The 25,619-nt window shown below is 46.0% G+C and overlaps 5 protein-coding genes across 5 annotated transcripts; 1 reads left to right on the plus strand and 4 right to left on the minus strand.

Annotated features, from left to right (window-relative positions):
• Positions 1-2,276: 2,276 nt before the first annotated feature.
• RhiXN_05776 (CVNH domain protein) lies at positions 2,277-10,974 on the minus strand (the record flags this gene model as incomplete). Its single annotated transcript, XM_043325592.1, has 28 exons — positions 2,277-2,382; positions 2,439-2,694; positions 2,750-3,019; positions 3,090-3,431; positions 3,482-3,579; positions 3,693-3,802; positions 3,858-4,035; positions 4,147-4,174; positions 5,483-5,950; positions 6,004-6,045; positions 6,102-6,413; positions 6,467-6,624; positions 6,675-6,816; positions 8,277-8,488; positions 8,554-9,063; positions 9,120-9,180; positions 9,241-9,260; positions 9,323-9,548; positions 9,598-9,625; positions 9,692-9,768; positions 9,948-9,987; positions 10,037-10,052; positions 10,115-10,200; positions 10,251-10,262; positions 10,320-10,379; positions 10,445-10,495; positions 10,547-10,699; positions 10,726-10,974. 28 exons carry the CDS (start codon positions 10,972-10,974, stop codon positions 2,277-2,279), a joined length of 4,311 nt encoding a protein of 1,436 aa, XP_043181024.1.
• Positions 10,975-13,094: 2,120 nt separating this feature from the next.
• On the minus strand, positions 13,095-15,448 carry RhiXN_05777 (cytochrome P450 family protein; the record flags this gene model as incomplete). Its single annotated transcript, XM_043325593.1, has 11 exons — positions 13,095-13,262; positions 13,328-13,348; positions 13,412-13,444; positions 13,501-13,600; positions 13,658-14,089; positions 14,146-14,596; positions 14,646-14,831; positions 14,885-14,993; positions 15,036-15,106; positions 15,169-15,325; positions 15,386-15,448. 11 exons carry the CDS (start codon positions 15,446-15,448, stop codon positions 13,095-13,097), a joined length of 1,791 nt encoding a protein of 596 aa, XP_043181025.1.
• Positions 15,449-18,205: 2,757 nt separating this feature from the next.
• On the plus strand, positions 18,206-19,503 carry RhiXN_05778 (protoglobin protein; the record flags this gene model as incomplete). Its single annotated transcript, XM_043325594.1, has 7 exons — positions 18,206-18,374; positions 18,575-18,698; positions 18,842-18,902; positions 18,955-19,045; positions 19,100-19,116; positions 19,169-19,264; positions 19,339-19,503. The coding sequence occupies 7 exons, from the start codon at positions 18,206-18,208 to the stop codon at positions 19,501-19,503; spliced, it is 723 nt and encodes a 240-aa protein (XP_043181026.1).
• Positions 19,504-20,072: 569 nt separating this feature from the next.
• On the minus strand, positions 20,073-21,443 carry RhiXN_05779 (syntaxin protein; the record flags this gene model as incomplete). Its single annotated transcript, XM_043325595.1, has 7 exons — positions 20,073-20,235; positions 20,296-20,381; positions 20,459-20,578; positions 20,632-20,708; positions 20,764-21,112; positions 21,174-21,341; positions 21,414-21,443. The coding sequence occupies 7 exons, from the start codon at positions 21,441-21,443 to the stop codon at positions 20,073-20,075; spliced, it is 993 nt and encodes a 330-aa protein (XP_043181027.1).
• A 1,635-nt stretch (positions 21,444-23,078) lies between these two features.
• On the minus strand, positions 23,079-25,070 carry RhiXN_05780 (major facilitator superfamily transporter; the record flags this gene model as incomplete). Its single annotated transcript, XM_043325596.1, has 10 exons — positions 23,079-23,251; positions 23,312-23,485; positions 23,560-23,743; positions 23,804-23,988; positions 24,054-24,132; positions 24,187-24,360; positions 24,428-24,535; positions 24,599-24,723; positions 24,777-24,837; positions 24,897-25,070. The coding sequence occupies 10 exons, from the start codon at positions 25,068-25,070 to the stop codon at positions 23,079-23,081; spliced, it is 1,437 nt and encodes a 478-aa protein (XP_043181028.1).
• Between the last annotated feature and the right edge of the window lie 549 nt (positions 25,071-25,619).

Below are 25,619 nucleotides of genomic sequence, written 5' to 3' on the forward strand. Positions count from 1 at the left end.
TAAGCCAACTCACCAAGGTAACCAATCAGCAGAGCTGTGAATAGAAAGTTTAGTAGCACTTGAGTAGTAATGCACCCGAAATAAGTGCTCGTTCGTTTGACATCCACCGTTAGTCTGAGTCACATGGCACAATTAATTATTCAGCCGCAGGCAAACCGATTGCCTCAATCAGGGTGCTTACATGAATAGGTCGTTTAACAAAACGACAATCCAAAAGACTGGTACGTTGGTTCAATTGATAGGTTAATGTCAATACAAGTAGCAGCGGTTTTGTAAGTCGAGATTCCAGGTTTCCAAGCAGCAAGATAGCTTACTTGAACAAAGCACATCCTGACCAATCCACCAGAGTCGTTGAGCATTGATAGAAGATGACGAGCCAGAGTCGATTTGAAGGTCCCGATGGATGCTATTGAGCATCCATGCCAGCCACCCAAGCAGGTATAAGGAAGCAAACGAACGAAAAAGGGATATCCAGCATTGCCACGCAACAAGGTATGGTCGTGATGGTGCCATAGCTAGCTGAGTATAAACGGGAATGGGGGATGGAAAAGCAAAGAAGATATCGTACCTAGTCACTTATCTCATACTAAGGTCCATTCATGTTTCAAATGTCTGTAGTTCGAAACTGATGGAACTTGGAAGTTGAGACCTCTTGATCATGTTCTTGTTTTGTGTGCTGTACTCCGCAATGGGATTTCTGGAATCTATTCACTGTCCACGCGGTGACAAGAAGCGAGCCCATAATGAATAGAGTTTGTGACCAATAATAGAAATATCCGGAATACGGGGTTTCTAGGTTGATGTGGGCGCTCGACGTTGAATGTATTAAACTTTTAATCGGCGAGGCTAATATAAGCAGAGGCTTACGGATATTAGGGTGACGTCGAACATACAATGTGCAGTTGGACCTAACAGCAACCGCGCTACACAAGGTTTGTTGCTAACACTGGTTAGGCCTTGTCAAGCGGGGGTGCAAACCACCCGATCAAATTCTTGTGATTGGCTTGTAAGCCCCGATGCGGTGATCGCTGATTTACATACGGTACTACTCTGCACGGTGGTTGGGACTCATTACAAAAGTGCAGGCCAGAAAACACACTACCAAATCGCCATGATGAAATAAGATCGCTGGCACTCGAAGAAGCGAAGGAAGAACACTGGTATTTTTACGTGACTTACTGTTCTTTTCTCCCACACACATTTCATCTACATCATCCCATATCCCGATTCTGAGCGCCAACGCAAGGACATAGAGACAACCGCCTGTATGATTCTTGAACTCAGGTCCAGAAGAGGTCCAACGATAGAAGCGCAATGGCACGATGTAAATTGCATCAGCGAACATCACATGTACGTTTTACTGGTCTTGTTGGGTGATGGGTTATAGTGTACTCCGGTCATCGGGGTTTGTGCGTCGTGAAACGTACAGTAGTCGCCTGATGAGAACAAGCAGAATTTCGTAACAACCCAGCGCGGTCACGTGGGGTTATCTCTTCACCCGCTTTACGATCTTGAATATATACTAATATCATTATAGTCTTCTCATATGCTCGTTCTGTCCGCCAACAACACCGAGTGTTCTGATTACAGCCAATACCACCTACTAACCTCACCCATGGGTAGGCATTCCCAGCCCACCCTGGCGTTCCTCACCTTTCCGGTTTATCTCAGTCGTATGCAGTTCCTTTCACCTCATCCTCACGCATGTGCTACCCCATAACATACATAACATATTTGCATTCATGTCATTTCACGAGTGAGCTCGGGCTAAGTTCTAACCCCCAACGAAACAAAACCCAAACACCAAGTTGTCACTCTTATAGCTTCAGTGACCTAGAGGCACAGGAATCAAGAAGCCCACTCAACCAACGGGGCCAATAGCGGTTATTAATGCTCAAGGAGTACGTGTTTTGTCCTCTATGGAGCAGGTGAGTAATCTTTGTCCTAGTAATAATGATGACGGGATTCATTCAAGATTGCCGACACTAATATTAAAAATTGGCTACTGCGCAGTAACTCATCCCAACCTTGCTTGTGCCAATTGTGATGCAAGCGGTTAATCAAAATGGGCTCAGTTCTTGCTCGAAGGCATAGCCGCGGGGCTCATTCACATGAAGCCAGCTATGTATAAAATGTTTGCGTTAACGTGTTGAGTCTGTCTTCAGGATCCGTACGCTATTTCGGACTGACAAACATTGCCGAATTAGAATCGAGAGATAAATGCTATTTTTTTTACTAGTCGCAAAGACAGTTAAGCGCAAACACAAATAAGTTTCTCAAATGCTGTTTCGACGAACGGCTTTGTTAGGGTAGCTTTGGTCGTCAATAGGTTTGGTTGCTCCTAATGAAGATTCATCTTCCGCCGGTGCCCGCATTAGTGGGCTACTCATTTTGACTATTGATTAGTTTCCGGTACTAGAACAGCTATGGGTGCTTACGTTTGCGCTTCAGCTGCATTCTCTTCGTCTGTTTCAACCCTAGGAGATGATGGTCTTGATTGCTGCAAAGCATGAGGTTCGGAGTCAAGATTGGCGGGGCCAAAGTCGATCACAAAGTCCCGCAGGAACTTCACAATATGGATTGTATCCGTGCCTTCTTCGGTAGATTGAATGTGATATTCTTCCCTCAGGCGGCGTTTGAAGCCTCGGGAGCTACATTGGCCCAGTAAACCAAATGGACTGATGGTCTTAGCGCCTGGATATTGTGACAAGAATCAGACAAAAGGCGATAGGAACAAGCAGAGACTTACCGACCAGCCCCCAGAACAATGGTCTACCAAAAAGTAGCAGATGGGCAGCCTGAAGCAATGCGAACAAACCACCGATTGATCCAATGACATCGAGTATAGTGCCTGACCTGTAGTCTTCGATAAAATCACAAACATCGTCTGCGGGTACGCCACCGTCTTCAATGGCCGCTTTATTTCGATAGTACATGAGACTGGGGCTTAGAGTAGAGCTAATTGTTGCCAAGGCGATAGCGTCCCCAGATGCGTTGAGAGGGGCCACAGACGATTCAACTTAGAGGAATGTTAAAGTAAGCCCGTCTAAAATTCGTTGGCACTTCACCTATAGGATACAGGGACATACGGCTGTAGTTCTTGAAATAAGTAAGTTGGATATTTCCTTTGGCCAGCGCGAATAAAATGTGGTCACTCACGGGTTTGGAATTGAAAATAACATCTTTTACCATTGACGATGTGATAAATCGTCGAGTGATTAGGTTTGCTTTCCCAACAATTGACGAGCCACGAAGAAGTTTCATAGGGAGTAGGTGCGCCCTTACCTCCCAGAGTTTGCTTGCATATGACAAGCTACCATTGGGGAACTGTGGAATTTCCATATGGTTCACCAACCATAAGCGAGGCATTTGCCCACTAAGTAATATCGGCCATGATATGTTTGCTATGGGCTGAACCCTAACACGGTATGCTAACAAAGTAATAAGCAGACAGCAAACCTGATCTGGTTACCCCACTAACCTATCACATCAGAATATTCTTGTACGTCGTGTAAGGTTCCATGGTACATTGGGCACCTGTAGTATTCCAAAGTCCGGGTTTGGTTCTTTGTGGAATAACTGGATACAGATACGTTAAATATCTGGGACCACACAACACGGCACTCGCTCCCATCTGTGAATGATAACAAAAAGGTTTGTTAGTTAATATCTATTTTCTTTATAAAGCACACCACTTGCATTGAGATTGATATTCACGCGCTGAATCAGGCACGACAGCACTCATCGTGACGTTGGTACTACTCAAACCGTTACCCCATCGATCATCGTGAATGAGTCGATCCTAGGTTTCTTAGCATGCTCAGCACCCCAACATAGGAAGACCAAAAGAAGCGAACCAAAAGTACGGATATGTTGTGATACGGGGACGCAAGGCCACAGTCACCCGAAGTTATACGAGTTCCGATTTCGTTCCGAGCCTGCTGAAATGCAGTAGCAGTCCGGAATATAAGAGCCGCCATTGCAACCACATCAAATGAGTTGCGAGCAAAGGCATATAGCCGAGTTTCTACGGGCCTTTATTTTTGGTTAGTTGCTAGTGTAATGTCTCAAGACAGTGTGAAGAATATATTAAAGTCCTCTTGTAATGCCACTCAACTTCATGACCAAGGTCACGCACACGCTTACCTATACTTGGTGGCTTTCCCGTCTTCATCTGTTAATGAGGATTGAAATGTAAGCTAGGCATAACGTCGAACCGGAGTAAGGCATTGGATTGGCTTGTACTTGAGCCAGGGACAACGTCAATAATCATGAGCGAGAGATAGGGCGTGCATATACCAGGCCTCAAGCTAATTCAGTCTGACCATCATACCCGCGTCGCGTCTATATGTGTGATGATCGTGACCCTTCAGCTCAAGGTAAGCATATTATGGAAGATCTAGGAATAACATACGCAAGCAGCGCAGTATGGTTTTCCATGAGCTCATTTGTCCCACTGACTTGTTGCTATACGCCTCAAAGCAGTCTGAATATTATGAAGATTTATGGGAGAATGAACGTGAGCCACTTCTCCATTTTCACTGTCTACTGCCTCCCAAGTAGTGGGTCAACAAGTGAGATCAAAACTCCTGGCAAAATAAATTTTATTGGAACTTTGTTAGATTTTGCATATGGGATGGATGGAGCGCATACATTGAAGTCTATGAAACTCACCATTTTTGAGGCACTTGCACAAAAGGATACTTATTCAGAGGTGAAGCGGATATGGTTGAGTGCCCATCATACCAAGGACTATATATCAAGGATATATATCCACCTGAGTTTTTGACATGTAGGCGCAACTCTGTTCAAAATTGCGGGGATCCCCGACAAGATAGGCACACTTGGTTGGATTGACATCAAATGTGGCTGTACAATACCCAGCCTTCGATTTCCCAATAAGTCCTAGCCCTGCCCGAACTCGACGCCCCCCCTCCCCAAACAACCAATATGCATGTTGTACTCGAATTTAATTGTGGTCTCCAGGGACATTAGCTAAGATTAGTCGTACGAGTTTGGTTTGGCATCCAGCCCCAACGGACTAAGCGGTGGCGAAATCTACCAGAACCCCTTCTGAAAGTAGAAGACGGCAGCCGCCGGACGATGCTTCCACCCCGCAAATGCGTGCTTTTTATCTTTCGGGTTTTTTTCAAGAACAGAAATGAGTTATAATTATGCAACGCCCAGGTAAATGACAACTCAAAATCAGACTTCAGGACGGCAGGCCCAACACAAAAATCCCCAAAGATAAAGAGAGATGCAGAAATGATGGGACGTCTTTCGAGTCAGTACAAACAACGACATCGGGAGACATAGAACATAATCCAGTCGTGATGATCACAATGGTGCGTTGCAATACATCTCAGAAGGGTACAAAAGCACAAGCGTCACTAAAAATGTTTTACATCAAACGCCAATAATTCAAGGTTCTTGAACGTAAAGTCAAAGTGTTCAAAGTTCAGAGTCAGAACTTAGAACGCACCGCCCAGGGTAGCACATATGGCTCCTATCACTACTCCCCAGATACCAACCGGGGCGATCATAACTGCACCGGAGCTCGAATTAGTGCTGACACTGCCGGAAGTAGGCTCTGGTTGGGCACTTTGGGTGGGAGTGGACTTGGGTGGGGGTGGAGGGGGAGGGGGAGCAACCTGGTCCGAACCAAGGACAGGTGACCATGGACTAGCGGCAATAGAAGAAGCATTAGCGTTCGAAGCACCAATGCGGACTGTGGGCTGGATGCCACTGGCGCCATACAACCCAGCAGAAACGCGGGTGGTGTTGGATGCTAGGGTCCACGAGAGGCCGCCCATAATATGTTTCATGAAAGTATCGTCCATCCAGGTCGAGTTGTTATGACCGAGTGACGAGAAGAATGAGCGTCCGGCCACACCAGGTCCAGGTGTGCCAGGTTTGATCACTGCTCCAGCAGCGTATTCTTGGTACCAGGCTGTGGGTAAAACGATATTAGTCAACAAATATGTTTCAGAATAGAGTACTAACCAATCGGGTGTGGGGTGCCCTGTTCTTTAACCACATTGTTCTCTAGAAATGTGGAAACATGAATATTGATAGCCGAAATCTGCGAGAATAATATTTACCCTTGTAGCTAGTAGGATCCACGGAGAACAAAAGCTTGGCGCCCAACTGACGGGGATCCGACGAGAAGCTATAGACTTCCTCATCAAACGACCAACGGTCGGGGGTCGGGTTAGTTGCAGGATGACCAGTAGCCTCCTTGACAAAGGTAGCAGTCTGGCGTGCGGGATGATGGTCAAAAGAAGATCCGAGAGTATCGGTCCAAGGGGGCCATGTCTTAGATACAAATGCAACTGAGGCTGCGTGAACACCGGCAAAGTTGCCGCCCTTGGACAAGTAGTCCACAAATGCGTTCTGGCCAGACGTGTCTAAAACTGAACGGAGAGTTAGGGCCACGGAGAGATCCTTGGAGGGAGGAGCCACATACTGTTCTCAGTCGTATGAACAAACAACAGGGCATCGTACTTGGCCAAGTTAGCAACAGTAAAGTCTTTTTGGTCCTCCGTAGCATCAAACGAAATGTTGTAGTACGGACCCCATGCCTTGAGCTGTTGTATCGCAACGGGAATCGAGTCATGACGGAATCTGCGGATGTGTAAGCCCGGTAGTCGGATATCCCATCTTGTCCGACCTACCCGTTTGTATAAGTGTACAACAACACCTTGGCAAGCAAGGGATTCTGGTAGTCAGGAGTCGACTCTTGAGCAGTGGCAATGCCACCAAGAGCGAGCAGGAAGGATATAGGCCAAATCATGACGACAGAGCGTGCAGTCGTAGCTTGTGGGGGTTATTCCAATGCCCTTAGTGAACCGGTAGCGAATGGGGATAAAGAGCGGAGTTATAAGACACAGGGAGTAGGCTGGTGTTTTCAGGAACAGAACGTGTTCACTGCGTCGGACAGAGACTAGAAGACAAATGAATGGACGTGGTGGTAGTCGAAAAACGGAGATGAATGAGGACTCCCGTCACCACTCATACAGTTATCATCCGGCCCCCCAAGCCCCTTGGCCGAAGAAGGCCCCTTGATCGGCGTCGATCTGATTTACGCCCAGGCCTTCTTGTGCTGAGTCATCTCGATCCATCTGAGTGCTGAGTTCAAATTAGTCAACAAGCATGCTATGATAAATGAGTCCTTTAGTACGAGAATACATTCCGAGCCCCGACGATAATTCATGTTTTAGCAACTTGCATCGAGATTCTAAACAACTCCCTTCCCTCTAACTCGTTCGCTATTCCATCTGACACTATTCCGAGCACGCACAGAAAGCAGTGCTTCTCAACTTTGAGGCCCTTGACTTGCAGCTTGGAAGATTAAGGTGCTGTTAATTATACCAAAACAAACTAATAACTCTAGGAAGCCAGAAAGTCATTTTATAACCAACAGTATACGCGTTATACGATGTCTCAAGCCAATCATCTCCAGAACTCTTATTGTTTCATTTAGTTCTTCAAGACACTATTGCTGCTGAAGTAATATAAATGATAACTACTGACATCGTCTCGCTAGATGTCAGAAGTCATTGAAGCCAGACATATAGCCAATGATCTGTATGCCGAGATATTGGTACGAAGTCTCAAAGTCACCAGGTGATCTTGACTCTAGCCCAAGCGAATCCCCAATCCTGTTTTCTTGTTTAAATATTCCAAGAGTGATAAATTCAAATAAACTGATCCATGCATACTAAAGCTGCTGAAATGTGATCTATTGCATATGACCCAAGGCGGCCGGTAAACGACGAAAAATGTTGAGGTAGCGCAGATTGACAGCGAATCCCTCGACAGAACCATATAGTGAGAGCTTAAGAGGTTGGAACTTTATCGCCGCGGGATTAACGGGAATGAATACATATTAAGTCCAATAGGTAATAGAAGGGGTGGCGTGGAGGTATATGTACCAAAGTCGGAGACTGGTTCGAATGCGCATTCAGTGGTGTCTCTTCCCAGCCATGTATAGAGTGCGCAATGGTCCTGATATTGATTAGAACAAATACAACATACAACATATGATTTTTTTGTGAGGTTCCAACTAAAAATGCGGGTATAATGATCAAGTTTCATCGCACTGTTATATTCCTTATTGACCGGCCTAATTACACCCTTTCAGATCACATCTCGTAACATCGGTAGTAATCCACTGGCTCCGTTCTATCCCCGCCTGAAAAAGGACTTTAGCCTACTAACCCCACTACTAACCCCACTAGCCACTTTATTATAAGCTTTTGACAAAGTACTCTCACTCGACGGTGATTCATGGGCCTTTGAACCTTCATATCTCTCTTCAGACAGCTTTTTGCCCCGGCTATCTACGTACTCGATGGTAGCGCGTGGTTTATATTCAGCCAATTTTTGGGCCAGCAATGATGCTTGGAAGGCTAACACTGAAGCATGGAGGTTGACAGGGTAAGGGCCTGGTGGTAAAAAGACTGTTCGAGATTTCCAAAAATTCCAGCTGAGGGTATGAAGAAGTTCAGTGATCTCTGTCTTTACTAGTTTGCTGATCATAAATAAACTCACCCACGCTTTTCAGTGTAGCCATCGGTGGTTTGAATTCTCTTCTTGAAAGGAGCTAGCTCCAGTAAACCATATCCCAAGCGCTTCCAGCTAAAGGTTTCTCCTCTTGAGTCATAGATCTGATGACATATATCTCTTTGATCAGCTTCGTCGGCCAGTTTGCGGCGTTCGGCTTCGTAATTGCTCCATGGGGTTGGATCATCTGGATTAGGAACACGTTCTAACACGCCCTTAGTCCGGTATCGCTCAACCGCTTTGGCATCGAGAATTATGCCGCTTTTAACGGCACTATCCATAAATTGACGGATCATCCATCGGAGTGGGATATTGCTTAGCATGCTCTGCTTGAATGTCTCATGCGGCGGAGTAGGGTAATCTGCTCCACCGCCAATATCACTATGTTCTCCTTTGAACCAGACCTCGTAGGCGGTTTGATTGTTTGTATTCGTCCGGGCATGGGTCCAAAGACTCGGCGAAAAGTTACCCCGATTTTCATCTAACGCGAGAGCTTGTCTGTAAACATTCCTAAGAACAAAGTTATAGATTCTGTATCTAATACGCATACTTACCTGAAGTGACGAATACTCGGGTTATAATCAATCCATGGTAGAGTTTTTGGCCATATCGCACCTGAATAAAACAGTATTAGATCCAATTCAATACTCTTTGCTTATGTTTGATTGGACCCACCAACACTTGCTACGGTATCCCTGATTGCGAATAGCTCCATTACCAAAAAGGTCTTTCAATTATACATATAAAAGGAACATACCAAACGCCGACAAAGTCTATTTTCAAAGATATACTGAAGGTTTGCTTAAAATCCTCAGGTTTAACTTGGTCTGGATCTTCGATTCCGTCTGTCATACTAAGGGCGCCATCTGCAACCTTTTCTTCTACTTCGGAGCCATCGTTTTGATTCGGAAGTGATTTCCATGCGCCGTCCTTACTATAGTCTTCTGCTTTTTCGTAAACCCTGAATGCAAATGGTACGTGTTCTAAAGTTGGTCAGTTATCGGGCACTCCCTCTCAAAGCTGTCAGCTCACCAACGTTGTGTCTGGGAAGCAGTCCAACCTGTACATCAATTATTCGTTATTTCAGTGCGTAAATTGCCGTGCTTATACGAATCAGGGAACTTACAGAATGAATCATCCCTGCGAGAGCACGCGCCGTGAAGGCGCCACGAGAAAACCCGAAAAGGCAGATTCGGTCACCAGCTAGACAATGGGTCTATTAAAATCAAACACGAATATTACTCCGAAAAATCAATCAGAATTTATGAAATCTTGATTCTCAAGAGGCTCAAGCGGAACAATAGCTGTCTTGTTTGCGCTTCTCGGAAACTCTCATCTCATAATCTCTAACGGATCTCGTAGAGTGCAATAGCCACACTCACCTTGATAGGTCTCCATCAGGTACCGGTACCCGTCAATAACCTAACAGTGAGGTCAGAGAATGTCACAGTAGAACGAACCATATTCTTACGTGCTGGTTAAGATACCTGTAAACGGATGACACTATTCAAACGACCCGTATATATGGACGTCAAGTCAATCTACTTACCAAGCAACAGCCTTGTCCACTTCTTGAGATAATCTTCCTCCCTGTTTAACGTCTACTCCTGAAGGTGTGTATGTACCAACGCCGGTCTATGAAGAGTTAGTATGATGTCCTTACATTAATGGATCAATCGCGACACCTGATAATAAACCTTTATACGCATCAATAATCATTTCAGCATCCAGTTCATATGTTACCGCTAACCAACCCTTTGGCGACTAGGATCATCTTTGTACAGAAGCTCCACAAGTTTAACGACGTTGGTATTCTAAGTCAGAGGGAATATGTTAATTGGCAGCGTGCTAAAGTATGGAAGATACTTCGAAATAGTACCTTATTACTGAAGTGATTCGACGTTCCATCAAAGCACAGCACCAAAGTTCTCTGGTCAAGGCATGAATTGAGGATGCTTGGCAGGTATAATCAGATACGCACCCTTGGAGGCGGTAGTTGTGTAACGGTAAACCGATACCGTGTCTTTTCCATATTCTGTTCATCGGAATATTCACAAATATCAAGATGAGAGTCAAGGTCAACCTCGACATTGGATCTAAATGCTCCAGTACGATCTTGTAGATCTGCCACCAGCTTGCGTCCCTTTAAGCTATGTTCACTGCACTCTTGTCAAACGCAGAGGAGCCCCATTCGAAGTGTCCATCTTTGTTTCCAAGGATGGCAGATAGATTGACTGTGTCGTCTCCGAGCTTTTCGTCAAGGTCCTCGTCATCAGCAATATATCTTTTCCCTTCTTTTGTTATTTTAGCTCGAAGAATCCAATCAGATTCTCCAGTTTGAAACAGGGAAAGGTCGTAAAGCGCGGAATGAGATATGGAGAATTTTTTGCAGGCGGCAGTAATAAGCATGTTGAGCGGTGTGAATAGATGCTAGAGAGGTAACATAGCCATTTTATACAGGGCCCCCGATCTTGCGGTTAGTAAGGGGAATACACTTGGACCAATCGGCACACTTTATCTTGAAGATGGTAAATTGAGTTGATTATCAAACACATGATGCACCCACCCTCGACCAGAACCGCTATGGTTCGTGAGCGCCCGGCAGTACCCACGATTCTCGCTATGGTCACTGAGGCTCATAGGGCAATATAGGAGGTTTAGCCATCAGACATATTACTTAAATTAGATAGACAAGTGTCTTATTAGCTACCCAAGAAGTGCATAAATGTCAACTGGCTGAGATTTGGGGACCATGGGTATTTCCGAGCGCTCGCGAATCACAGCGGTTCTGATCGAACAGGTTCCATCTGGGCCTAAGTTTGTCGGGTACTGGCCTGGTTGTAAGATCTGGACCGCTCTCTACCTCAGTTCGCAATTGGGCTTGTATACGATAGGAGGATCGAGCAGATCACGAATGAGCGAGTAGCTACGAGTCTCAGTGGATTTTGCAAAGATGGGTCAAGGGGATCAAAATCAGGCAACGTTTCTGAGATAGGCCCTAGGGATCATGATTTTCACTTCGGGAAAGGTAATGTAACGTATTATGTTAACCGGGTACTTCATTTTACAATCGAGCTTCCAGACTACTCTATGAATCAGGCGCACCGAATATATAGCTCCGGGACAGGGGTAAAAATGAGGCAACAATTTGGAACTGATGGCTGTGGCTATATTTAGTCTCTTCTCCGTCTGGTCAAGCTCAGTTAGGCCAGCTCAATTCGATCTTTTAGAGGCGTTGACCAGTGCGTGTCTCCTCCTGTAAGACTATCTATGATGGAATCTCGGAGCATAAATTCCTGAGGACTTGAGATGCTACAGTAAGAGCTGGCCTCACTAGCTTGAGTCAGACATTTTAATTCTGAGTCATACAATCATATTCCATTGTCGACAACCACAATCAGCCATGATAGGGGCTATGGATGGGGCCTGCGGAGGCGCACAAGCCCAGACTTAGGCGTAGGTTGCGCAGGGCTTGTCATGCAGCTAGTCACGTGATGATCGATTGTGCTTAGTCGACCATACTTACACAGCACATTCGGTCCCTCACAGCGTTTTTGTTTTGCTTCTTTTCCCACCCACATTCCCATTCTTCTCCCCTCATATTCTATCTCGCGATCCGTCACTCTTTCTGAGTATTTTTCATTGCTCCCGTCCCCCACGCCCTGCTCGACTACCGTCAGGCTTGGCTACCGATCCGCGAGTTCCGCTCGTGTCTCAGTGCCCCAGCTCTCATCTACGCACTCCGTGCCCAATCACCCACCCCCGCTGGTATCTGAAGATGGTCACAAATACACTCATGTATACATATCCTTTCCATTCCAATATTACCCTGTTGAATGCTCGGAGCTACCAGAGCCTAAGTATATCCCCACCACGATTCGCCTATCATCTTACTCACTATCGCAGCCTAACACTCTGCCCCACATCACTTTACATGACTCTAATTTACGATCTGATGTACACTCTTCCCTATTTCCTCTCGCTTATACTCCTGGTTTGCCCTCCATGATCACTCGACTTCAACCCCGAACTCCTTGTCTTTCAAGACCTCACATTGTGCTCCATCACAAATTCCTACACCCTTATTGATTATATTGCACACGAAATCAAGACTCTGACTGACTGTTAATCCAAGTCGACACAGATGTAGCCAAGTTTATACTCAGAGAACATAAGAACGCGTGTCCTGCGCCATCACCCACCAATACCAGTAGCCTCATTTCTCATCATAAAAATGCATATTCTATGTTATAATCTGCTTGTCTCAATATGGATATATGAAGATATGTAAAAGAACCTCGGAAGGAAGGCTCAGTCTAAATATACAATCATCCTTGGAATCGATATGCCTCGAGGAACCAAAGGTTTTAAAGTCACAAAGCATATAGGGTTTGATATCATGAGAATCAACAAGTGGCAGTTATGCAAAAGTTAGGGGGTCGCCCCCTTGAAAATTAACCCCCAGAATTCACGACACTCGACTTAGGGAGGTAACCTACGTAAACCTAAAGCGTTAACCCTCGAAAATGTTAAAGTCGCAGGGAGTTGAATTTTGGTAGATTGCTTTTGACAGTGCGGCGGCCCAAACTAGGTTTCCTGACCGTGAGGAGTGGTGGATGAGGCGAAAACGACACACGAAGGCGCATCGCGGTACTTGGTGTGTGCAAGGTCGGATGGCGGAGGTGGAGTGCAAGTCGCTACAGCATAAAATTTATGCTAGATAATCCGAGAGATACCGGGACAAAATTGATATTGTGGTTACACCAGTATCATCAAGTATCTTCTACACTCTTAGCACCAATTACATGCGTTAGTTCCGACGTTTAATGGCCACATCAAAACGAACTGCCTCCCGAACGAACCCTTCTCTGGTTTCAAGCTTGATGAACATTTATTAGCAACTCTGATGGATTGGAGATGTAGCGAGCTCAATACCTTTGTGGTAGGAGTGGGTAACTGGACATCGTATCGACTGAAGAACGCAGCCGAAACCAGCAGTAGATTCATATTGGCCAGGTTCCGACCAATACACGCCCTTTGCCGACCGTAAGATAAGCATTATGCCCTACATTTTTCTCAGACCAAAACTCACCGTGGGCCTGTAGAGAAGGGAACGTAGTACTTGTTGAGCGATCCGGAGCCTTCCTCCAGCCAACGTTCCGGACGATATACATCAGGATCAGCACCCCACACACTTGACCGGTTCGTAGAATAAGAAGGAACACTGATCACGCTTCCTTCGCTGAAATTTTCACCAGCAACCGTGAATGTCCTTCCTGCAGGAACCACACGTGGAAGGCCAGTCCCCACTGTAGAGTACAGACGAAGAGTCTCTTTGATGCAAGCGTTTAGGTATGGGAGGTTCTTGACCTGCTCAAAGTCGAAAATTCTATAACCAGATTGGCCTTTCTCAAGCGTGTTCGTGTCTGTGCCGGCATTAGAACGGATGGAATCCAGCTCTTCTTGAAGCCTCTTCTTGATATTAGAATCCGCAGTAATGTAATAGCACAACGCTGCAAGTGTGCTGTCGACGGATAAGATCAACGAGGACTAGGCAAATCAGAGGCAAAGTCTGCTTACTTGCTCGTCGTATCGCTCCCAGCACCAATGGTGATCATAGCCTCTGAGTCAATCTCAGACTTTGACAAAGGCGACCCGTCATGGTTTTTGACCTCGAAGAGTTTATCCAAAAGATCGATGCCTCTTCCCTCTTCGTCGACTTTTCCGCTTTCAACCTTTCTGGCCCTTGCGTCAACTGCCGCCTTGGTAATATTTCGAAAAAGATTGGGGGCAGACGAAACCAGTTTCGTGGAGAAAAGCAGGCACTTTCGAACCAGTGAAGAACAAGAACCGATAAATTTGACGAATGTCCCACTTTGGGAAATAATCTGTATTATGGGTAAGCTTTGAGCGCTTCTCTTTGAAGCAAGGGACAGAGTAGTCGGGGTCGAGTCTTTCTGTGCGTCAATCAGCCCAAACGGAAACCCTAGGGCCAGGTCGCTGATCAGATCGAATGCAAGGAAAGCAAACTCTGGTAAACGCATAAGTTGATATCTCCGATGAATTACTCAAGTACCCACGGGGACAGCAGTTGATGATAGCGCTCCCATCCTTGACTTCCCAGTTAAATCCAGAGACGCCTTGAAGAGCCTGTTCGCATCGAATATCCAGCTGGGCACAGAATCGCTCGATGTGACCCCGTACTCGAGGTTCAAAAGCCAGTACGTTTTGAGCGCTATATATGTTTGCAATGCGCTTTCGTTTCACTTCATACTGGTCAGGTGGTGATTCGATAAAGGTCAGGTCAAACGCGACTTACTTGTGTGAACAGCCTTGTCTCGAGAGTTAAATATATCGCCCTCCGAATCAGTCTTGAACGCATCATAAAACTCGGATTTGAGTAATCCACTTGAGTGTCCATATACTGCCTTCTCAACCGAACATCAGTATTGATATGTACAGGGTGTCACAATCAATCTTGCCTCTAGCGCATTGGGATCAGCAATGCTAATGTGGTTCGGGGCGATTCGCACGAACTTCCCTATATTTATGGAGGAACTATGGTATTTGCACTACAAGCAACTTGAAGTATAACCTACTTACCATATCTTGTGTGGAGCTCATGTAAGGTTTCGGAATACTTTCCAGACAGGGCGTTTCTGGTCATCCACCAGTTGCTAAATGATGCAGATAAAGGACCAGGGAACCTGCGGCGGTAATTATGTGGGTCTCTAAAATACGGAACGAGGTAGTATGCAAGCTGTGACCAAGGTCAGAAAAACAGTGGTAACATCCGGGAAGATTGTTGTGGAGAACTCACAAGGACTGCTGCTGCAGTGATGCAGTATTGAGGGGTTGAAGAATGAGATTGCTCGACAGACATGATTGTTTAAACTTGGTGGAATGTGTGCCTCTCCCTCACTATGTAAGTTGTATATATACACATCTGAATTATATGCATTATGACTTTTACACGGAGCGGCAGCTACACTTGTGTAGGGTGTCTGATGGCCGTTAATGGCGCAGGCGACACGCGGCAATTACTGGGCCCACTGAGTATGAGCATACCAAAGAAAAGTGATACGTTATGAGAGTGACGAGATGGTCAGACAGAAGACATAGTGGCAAGTACGTGGTGGCAAGACTAAATCTTTCATTAGAGTCAGGGATTTTGGTCCCGGGTCATCTAATCATATCCCGGGCGCCGACAACCGCGGACAGCCGCCACTATCCTCTCGCTCGTAAAATGGTTGCACGTGACACCCCACCATGCTTGACTCATCTTCTTATTCACAATGACAACCTAATGCTCTGTTCCACATCACTTTCTATGACTCCAATTTACGATTTGCCCTGAACTCTTACCTATTTGTTATCACGTGTACTTTCGGCTTATCCTGCGAGATCACATAGCTTTAGCCCCGAGCTTTCTGTCCTTTCAGACCTTATAATGCGCTCCATTACGATTTTCCCCACCGTTCGTGATTGGATCATTATTGCTTACCTCTAACCAAGGCCGACATTGTCGAGTCTCTCCATTACCGTTAACTCTTTAAACCAAGATTTGCATGCGAAAGTTTATACCTCCTCAGGAGCTCAAATATAGGGAACTTATTCGTACAAGGTTAGTCGGGGAAATCATGCATGCTGATCAGACCGCTCTCGGGCACGTCCGACACGATACGTACCTTTGGTTTGGAAGGATTTCGGTTTGCAATTAAAGGAGAGCATATATTTGAGAAACCTGGAGGCAACCAGAGTAGATATCTTGATCTTTACTGATATTCACAACAATACCGCTATTCTTGGCAAAAGGTTCGCCGAATTTGCACTCGGTGGACTGTAGGCGTCTCTCTGACATCTTCTGTCGGCATCTCCCAAAAAGGTAACTGACAAGTGGACAAAAATAGCCTCTGATCGGCGAGGGCGTTAACTATGTCCATAGAACAAATGGCGTTCAACGGCTGTAATCTGAATCTAATCAAAGGACTTTGAAAACAAGCTTAGTATGTAATTTGGCGGTGTGAATTACTCTCGATTGTTCATGAGCTAAACCCCGAGTATTGAATTGAGTGGGATGTTCAAGACGCTATCTTACAGTTATGAACAACGAACTTCTATTCCTTAGCGCATGTATGCCCATCCCACCTCACGCATCACGCGAATCCTTCCATTTAGCAGGTAAAGCGAGCGACAGGCACTTTCATGGGCTATTCGGGATCTCGTCCCTTCAGAACAGAACGCATGCTGCTTCAGTAATACAAATGTGGACATCGTTCTCACCATGCTCCTGATTTCTGTTCCAGCAAGTTGCCGAAACGTTGACCGAGCCGCAAAGACTTATTTGCCTCGTTTTCATTCATGGAATCGTGTTCAAGAAGGCGGAAACGGATAACCCCGGAATATATACAACTGCTCGATGTGCGGAACTAAATTCCAAATCAAGAGGGGTCTTGGGGAGATTTGCGGGATAGAATTTATGAGTCATATTGGCTAACCGACATTGCCACGGGAATAACGTACCCGAAGAGAGTTTCACAGTGCGATGCTAGGGGTTTGGTAGCGGTGAACCAAGCCAATAATTTCAACTCCATTGGACTGGAAGGGTTGTAATCGAAAGTGTAGTGAGGATAGACAAAATGAAGCAGGGGTCATTCAGGGGTGATAAGTGGAGTTAGAAGTGGGGCTGGTATTGAACGCATAGTGTAATCCCGCAATGTGCGTGTTATTTTAGTGATCCGTGCCACGTATTCGGGCTGGAGATGGCGTGATGGCCGTGATCGATCTTCCGGCGGCACGAAATCATACTTGCAAAGCCGCGGCATTATCTTCGCATACATGACAAGGACAACCGGGTATTAGCAACAAACAATATGGTTTGGGCCTTCCATTCAATGGGTATCCCTAAGGGACCAAGAATGCATGTACCCTCAAACTATAGCGACAGAGCTTGAGCACTGGTACGAGGGCTGGAACATCCAGGTGTGAGACGAATATATCTCCGTATAGTTGTGAACTTGTGATGGTAAGATCCTCGTGCCCAAAGAGACATGGTTCGCAGGTTCATGTGTCGCGTGGATATGAAAGATGATAGGGATGTGGCACGTGGGTATATGATCGATCTAGCTTATCAGCCACGGTGTTACCATGACCGATGGCCGTTGACTAAACGGGGAATGTGCCGATCGTCCTCGGATCCGTAAGCAGCTCGTCCTAGACCGCTGTCATGGCGTTTAGAAAAAAGATTCTTCCGACAAGACTGCTCAGCCATTATTTAGTGTTAAACCAAGCAGATCTAGCATTATGAATAACGAAGAAACCATGATTCTGATTGATAGGCTCCATGGGCGCCACTACCCCTGCAAATCATTTACTCGGCGTACCCTAGAATAACACAAACAAACACATTACACTACTCGATTTTTGAATACCAAGCTCGGTTTTCACCTTCACAACGACGACCCGAAGTTCGGCACAATCAAATTATAACTCGGCGGGTCTGCGCTTATCGCTCACATTCTTCTCCAGATCTCACTCCCTCTCACGCGCGTGGTTTTCTCACCCCTCGATCCCTTATATCATCCACCCCCTTGAAATCTGTGTTTGTGCTCCCCCTCCCCTCTACTGTCAAACATCAGTCATGTGTCCGATTCTCAACAGAATAGACTCAAAGCAACTGGAGACATCACTCCCCAAACGAGTCGAATATGTCACGAAATTCATCGAGTTTGGGCCGGAGGATGCTGCGGCATTACGAGCTGCAGCTCCAATAGTGAAACAAATCACTAATTGTGCAGTAGACGCTGTTTGTAAGTCGACTTGTCCTACGGTGCCGCCGGAGTATGTTTTCGATGCCGGCGGTTGGAGGTCATATGAGTTTTCGCCGGCGGTTTGGGCTTCGCGAACTGGGATACCGCCGGGTTTGACCCCACGTTCTAGTCCGCCGGTCTAGCATATAGATACCGGCGGTTCGGATGATTTCTCTTGCTAACGTACTTGTACCTTGTAGACGAGAAGCTGTTTTCCTTTGACGTCACCCGATCGACGTTTCTTTCTCGCAACACCGGATTCGAGGGACAGCTAGCCACTAGGCTCGAAGAGATCACACACGAATCGGAGCAGATCAAGTTCAGGTGGGTACCGTGGCCGACTTTGTTCTAATAAACATATTAACTCCTCATAATCAACCGGTACCTCATTCAATCCTCGATTATCCTACAAATTCAACCGTCATGTCCTCGATACAAACTTTGCCCGTCTCTCTTCGGTCAATCAGGAAAGACTTTCTCCGAGCATGGATGTTCAAGGTCTTCACCGCGGACTATACGGACATCAAAGTAATGCTTCTTCCGACCTTGTTTCCCCGGTGTAATAACCCGTGATTGGTAGACGTTCGAGTACCTTGATAAAGTCGGCTTGATGCATACTGGTCCCGCGGCCTTTCAACATCGAGAGAAAAAGGAGCCTCTACATGTAGATTGTAAGTTTTCTTTGTCCGAAACGCCCACACTTTTTGCTTACTGTCGCTTGATAGATATGCACTGCGCACTAGTATGTTTTCTTATTGTTTTCTTAGCGATCGTAAGCTAATCCGGTCAAGTAGCTCCTGGGCCACGTCCACAATATGCTCACCCGAGCGGTGCTGGCACGCAACCTCCCAGCCGAAACAACGCAAACTACATTAGTAGCTATAAACAAGGTAAGCTTATTGGGATTCATTTCGGATACACCGGCCTTAACACCGTTTGTTTTCTTACTCGTCTTGCCTAATAGGTTCTATGGATCCAGAACGACCTCTTTGCGAGACACTATATCCCACCCCGTCACCCGGCCTCAGAAGAATCCGAGACCAAGGATAAAAGCGCTGCAAACTCATGGGGTTGGGGACTGTTTGGGAGATCGTCTGGATCATCATCATCGTCTTCGTCGTCATCTTAATCGACTTTGCACTCGCTTTGACATTGCTATACCCCCTGCTCAGTGTGCGACCACATCATTTCGTTTGTATCACCTCTCTCTTTGTTCTTCCCTCTGGTTCTCATCCACTCCCGTTCAAAAGTACATGAGAATACAAGTCTCTAGCAGTATACATATGATGTATCATGTAATCTCGCTTTCGTACGTTATGATATATGATATCCCATTTTAACTCGTAGCTTGGACCTATAACACAATCGCATCAAGTTCAAGAAAATCCAAAAATGCCATTAGTAGTACTAGAAAAAATCACACAACAACAAATCGTACGGAACAGGAATGGAGCAAACAAGGTACAGCCGTCCGATTGAAAAGATAACAAATATGGGATATCCAGGAATGAAAGATAGAAATGGCTAGCAAGGAGAAGAAGGGGAATGACAGGGAGAAAGAAAACGACACGTCCCATGCGTACTGTATTCCTACAACCTCGCGTAACGCACAGGATTCCCTGCGATCGTGAGACATAAAATACAATTCTGTGGGGGGCGGAGAGGTGGGGTATTTCTCTTCTAGTCCAAGGAACCGGATCATCGACGACGATTGTTGTTGTTCTTGGGAATAACCTGGGTCAAAACGACGGCTAGAATGATAGCAATAACACAAAGAATGGCAACCGAGATCCAGAAGCAGATCCAGCGCTTTTTGCGAGCTGCACGCGCATGATCCACTGCTTTGTCTGTTTCCTGTAACCTGAGCAGAGTGTGGCGTTGGTTCAAATTGTGGTACCAAGAAAAAAGTGCTGTCACTTACCCCTGCTCCATGGCCTTGTCCGCTTGGACCGCATGGGTTTCAATTGCATCAATTGTCTCGTCTTGTTGTGCAACCATGACACTCATCTGATTGTCAAAACAAAAAGTCAACGTCAGCAATCAAATAAGAATACAATAGTAAATTCAAAAGAAGCAATACGTACATCACTGAATAATTGAGCCAGTTCAGTCAGAGTTTTCTCAATTTTCTTGATGTCATCGTGCCGTGCTTGGACTTCACGGTAAGCGAGGCGAGATTCGCCATAGCGGTTGGAGGACATTAACTGTAGGGTCTTGATGAGATCGGTCAGGAAAGCGAATACGATTGGGTACCTACAGCCTGGGAAAAGACCTGCGCGCCTTGGTCATTGTTTACGACTGATTCGATTTCCTGTTGTGTCGCGTCCGGTTTGACTGGAGCGCCCAGTCAATATTCAAGCGCTCCGGTATCGGACAAACGGTCACCTACCGATCCGAACTTGGCGTTCCACGCGCTGTCTGCTCCGTTGCCTGTACTGCTGTTCGGCCTGCTGGTACTCCTGAATCGCGGTCACAAAGCGACTCTTGACGACATTTGTTTGTTGGATCCAAGCTTCCTTGTCCCGCCCTTGTACCTTTCCTCTGTTCGCCTCCAGAAGTTGGACCCTTTGTTTGATCTGAGCAGAGAGGTCATGTGTCTGGGAAGCGACAGCATCGAGTTCGGAGGTGGTGTGTCGGAGGGACTCGTCGTCTGTGACCGTCAATGAGCGGGAATGGAGATTGGAGATGCGGGTGATGTTGTCTCGGTATGAATGGATCAAGTCCTGGAGGGCCGTTATCTATCCAAAAATACCAATTATTAGGTAAGAAATTAGGTGAGAGGCAAGGTAGTGGACCGACCTCGTCGTAGAACCGAGTCATCTCTGTTTCTGTAGTCCCCCCATTGCCATATCCATTGGATCCATATGTGCCGTGGGTATTATCCTGGGGTGGATATGCATTCATCTGGTATGCAGACGGGTCCTGAGGCTGGTACCCAGACGGCTGGTATTGCTGCGCTCGCTCGGCCTGTGCCAGCAAACAAATAATCAGCTCTCATCGTCGCAGTAAACGTAATTGTAATATTAATCGATTGCTTACCCGTAATGCTGCCAGTCTGTCTGTAGCCATCTTGTACGTCACAAGGGGAAGATGAGGCCGATGAGTCGTGGGACGAAGCAAGGGAGGGGAAGGAACTTTACGCCCATTCGTCCCCTCAGTTGATCATTATGACAATGAGTCACGTGACATTCGCTTCCACTATGGTCCGATTTCTGGCACTGCGTTCCTTGGGCAATCCGAGTGGAGCTTGGTACTGTCTTGATGCTGCCTCGCAACAGCGCCCGCAGCAGTCCAGCTCGCTTGCCCCAGTCTACTCGGCGCCGGGGCCATGGCTTGCCACCGGAAGGGTCTTCCCACGTGATCATCAAATGGCCGGACCTATTTCAGACGGGACAAAATTTCGCAGTTGGCTTGTGATCTCGACCTCCACTGGTTTCAATCCATTCAACATTTGCTGTTTCTTCGAGTGAGATAATGCGACCGAAAAGATAAGCTTTGAAACAATCAATCGACTCTGTACCATCGCCAAGTCAAGTTTCTCTCCTCTTGTTACCACGGGGTGAAGCTGTTACGGCGGTGGAAGAATAAAATTTTCATTTGGTCTACCTGGATTCTATGTTTTTTAGTCTTTGGGGTGCCTCGATGCATTATGCTCGGGGTTGGGTCGATGGAAATGATGTCCGCGTAGAGTTGATGGTCGTCAATCAAGGGCGATTGTCTTAGTTTGCGGACGAACACTTCTAGTACCATTACCTTCACGTTTTTGGTGGTTATTGAACTTGGTGAGTATTCTTCCTTCGAAGAACAGGTTTTAGTACATGTATAACCGTTTTAATCCAAGCAAGTCTGGTCAACACTCTCTTCTGACATGTCGCTCCTTCGCTAAATTATCAAAGTGAATAGATCGGCTCTGAATATATCAATTGCTGTTTGATCTACAGATTTATTTGACAGCGCTATCTGAATACGCGTCCCAAGCGTGGTCTCTATTAATAACACGGTTTGACATGCGGAACGCGTATGCCGAGTCACGTACTGTAACTGGCACTACTGGCTCCAGAAATAGCACTCGATTGCCTAGCAAGGATTGGTCATACCTGGTATGGCACCTGCAGTATTGTATACAGTGTGAACTTGATTCAAACGCAAGAACCTGATAGACTATAGCATTATATGCGCTATTTTTGAGGTAAAGTATCTCGCGCATAAATAGGGCCCAGTCGTAGCTCAGATAAGCTGCATTATAGTACCCCATTGTGTGTACAGAAAGAGCACAAGAAATCACTTTTGTGTAGTTCGCTCCAACGCATATGTTGTTGGGTATGCACGTAATGAAATTTGATCAATTTACTTCCCACGATATGGACTCGATTTAGCTCTAAGCGGTTCATGGATTGCAGCATTACCCTTCTTATTCTGTTGCCTGCTAACTTATCATAACTTTCATTATTCTCAGAATGAAAAATGCTTATCTAAATTTTGACAAGATAGGTGTACAAGATGCCGGCTATTCGAGGTGTGTTAAAAAATAGCAAAACTGTAGCATATATACACTAGGGATCGCGAGTGGATTTGGGCGTTATTCATTTTAATGGGGCAGTGATATTAAACCAGAAAAATTACGGCAATTAGAAATGTCAAGAAAGGTGCAAACAGAAAGTGACGAATAAGTAGCACAAGCAGTGTATCATGTCAAACCTGCCTCTACTCATCACTTGAGCTGACACCCCCACCGAGTTCTTGTCTAGTTCGCTCTGCTTTCAGACCAAATACGCTTATGGCAACTGCGCCAATAAAGCATCCTAGGAATATCAGAGACTGAAGCATATTAGATGGTGGACTGGCATCAGGGGAATCGTCCCTCAATGCAGCCATAGCTAATTGGGATGAAATTAGTCAAGTTTTAAATGGGAGCCCAGGGTACAGCGCATACTCACACAGAGCGAAAGTTACAGAAAGGAGATTTCCGGTAAACCATAGCATTGCGGAAGAGGTTTCAGCACTCCGCGTGACCTCACACCCAATCTCCAGCGCTATCGGCAAGAGAGTGAAGGACGAAACCCCAATTAGGACCATCACAACGTAAATACCGGCGTAATTATTCGGTTGGACTAGGGTGCAAACACATTGGTAAAATTGAAGCATTTCCTCGAGAAGGTTTAGAGAGCGTGTAAATATTACGTACCATCCCAGATCAATGAGATATAACAAGCAGCGAGCAATGGGACCAAAGCTTTGGCGACTAGAGCTAGTCGATTTGAAAGGTACCGGTCGACGAGTGGGGAGAATATTGCCGCGCCGACAATACCGGCGAGAATGAGCACGCCACCCATAATACCCGCCTCGTCGGACGAATACCCATGTGGGGTCTAAACAAAATACATATCGTTATATAATGAAGCAAATGGCCAAGCAAGAATCCTACTCACGAAAATCTGGCTGATCAAGATGGAAAATGCGCTGAAAGCTCCGACAAGCGAACCGAAAAGTAAGGTTATGATAACCATGTCAGCCCGCTCACGAGGTGACATAAATGCTTCGCCTTGGCGAGCCCGCCCTACAAGAGCTCGGAGTATTTGCATCAAAGGCGGCGAATTTTGGGAACCAGCGTGTGCTGTAGCCAGTCGAGAGACACAATTAAGTTATACACGATCAAAGCGGTAACAGAAAAACACAAACAAGGCGGTACCGGGGGCTTCGAACCTATCAGAAGTACAGTGGGAGTTACAGCGGACGTGATGATAGCAAGAATCAATACCTAGTAATCTCGTTAGTTGTTATAAAATATCTGAATCATGGGAGCCTGACTAACTGAGTCGCTCACTGTGGAGAACGCTGGAGCAATCAGTTGTGAGAGTGCACCTCCGATAGGGCCGGCAATGGCGATCAGCATGGTCGCCGTTGTTCGTCCGCTCATAGCGAACCAAGTCTCACTATATCTGGGCCCAAGAATTTGGAACCAAGGCTGGGCAAAACCTGTGAAGATCTGGAGAACGCAAATCACGAAACACTCAGCATTTACGAATGTATCTTTTTAAAGCAACACTACATACTTGGCCAACCAACAGGAGGGCATATTTCCCATCTGCATCAAGATCTTGCGAGGTCCCAGCATAGCGAATCCATGATGAGGCCAATAAGGACAATGAACCAATAATGAGCTGCACATAACAACGGGGTTAGTGGGATTCTACAACACGAAGTAGTAGCGAAAAATAGAATACCGAAGTACGAAGTCCCCAGCGCGAGCATACAAGGGGAACAACTACAGATACCGGCAGGTAAATTAGGTTGACAATATTTCCTAGCCAATTCACACGTTCAAGGGAAATTCCAAACTCCTGGGACGCTACAACCTGAGCGTAAATATGCGTATATGGTGCCTGAAATATGCAACCTTACTGTCTACTGCTATGGCTGAGAACCAAAGCCAACATAAGCCAGATACGATGTTTAAAAGGCACTAGACAGGATACGTATAAATTATTAGTTCCTTCGACAGCCGCGATTCCATGTACTCACAGTGCCTAATAATCCTAGCCACCGTCTTTTGTACACTCGAAACACTTCGTTAGAGGAGACGGTGGATGAGGAATCTTGTTGGGTAGTCAGAACGATATTGTTTCGGGCAGCTGTCTCTGACAGTGCAAAACTTGATCTCTTAGCCTCGATGTCCTCTAATTCTAGGCTGTACATGACTCTTGAGAAAGGTGGGAACTGGAAATATAGCGACCGGACTTGTGTAGAACATTGATTATATATACTACAGCAAGAAGCCTAAGCGCAGTCATAAATCGGGTCTTGTCGACCCGGAGAAAAAGTGCGTTCTTAGCGCTCCTTCGTGACGCCGCGCGAAGAAGCGAATCAAGCTGTACGCCTAATCATAGTGAGCACGCAAATGTTTCCAATTATTGCATTCGTGTGGACAGTATTATCATAGGGGGTGGTTACAATTTATAAATGCTGAATATGATTCGATGATTCTCGAGGTTACCATGAGTTTAAGACCGAATTCGAGGGGGTGAGATCTAAATATGTAATTCCGTAGTCTACGCCCACGAGGAATCCTTGTTACAGTTGAAAGACGGCGGCAAAAGATGAGAAGCACCACCTCAGTGTCGCCTAAACCTCACCGAACGCCGATCACCGCGGCGCATATATTGCAAATTATTGGGTATGAGCGCGATTGAGGTATTTTTAGTACATCCCTTGTCATTTGTGTCTCGAAAGGTCGTAGGCTCTCAT

The sequence above is a fragment of the Rhizoctonia solani genome, chromosome 6 (genome assembly GCF_016906535.1).
Source record: "Rhizoctonia solani chromosome 6, complete sequence".
In the NCBI taxonomy this organism is placed as follows: Eukaryota; Fungi; Basidiomycota; class Agaricomycetes; order Cantharellales; family Ceratobasidiaceae; genus Rhizoctonia; species Rhizoctonia solani.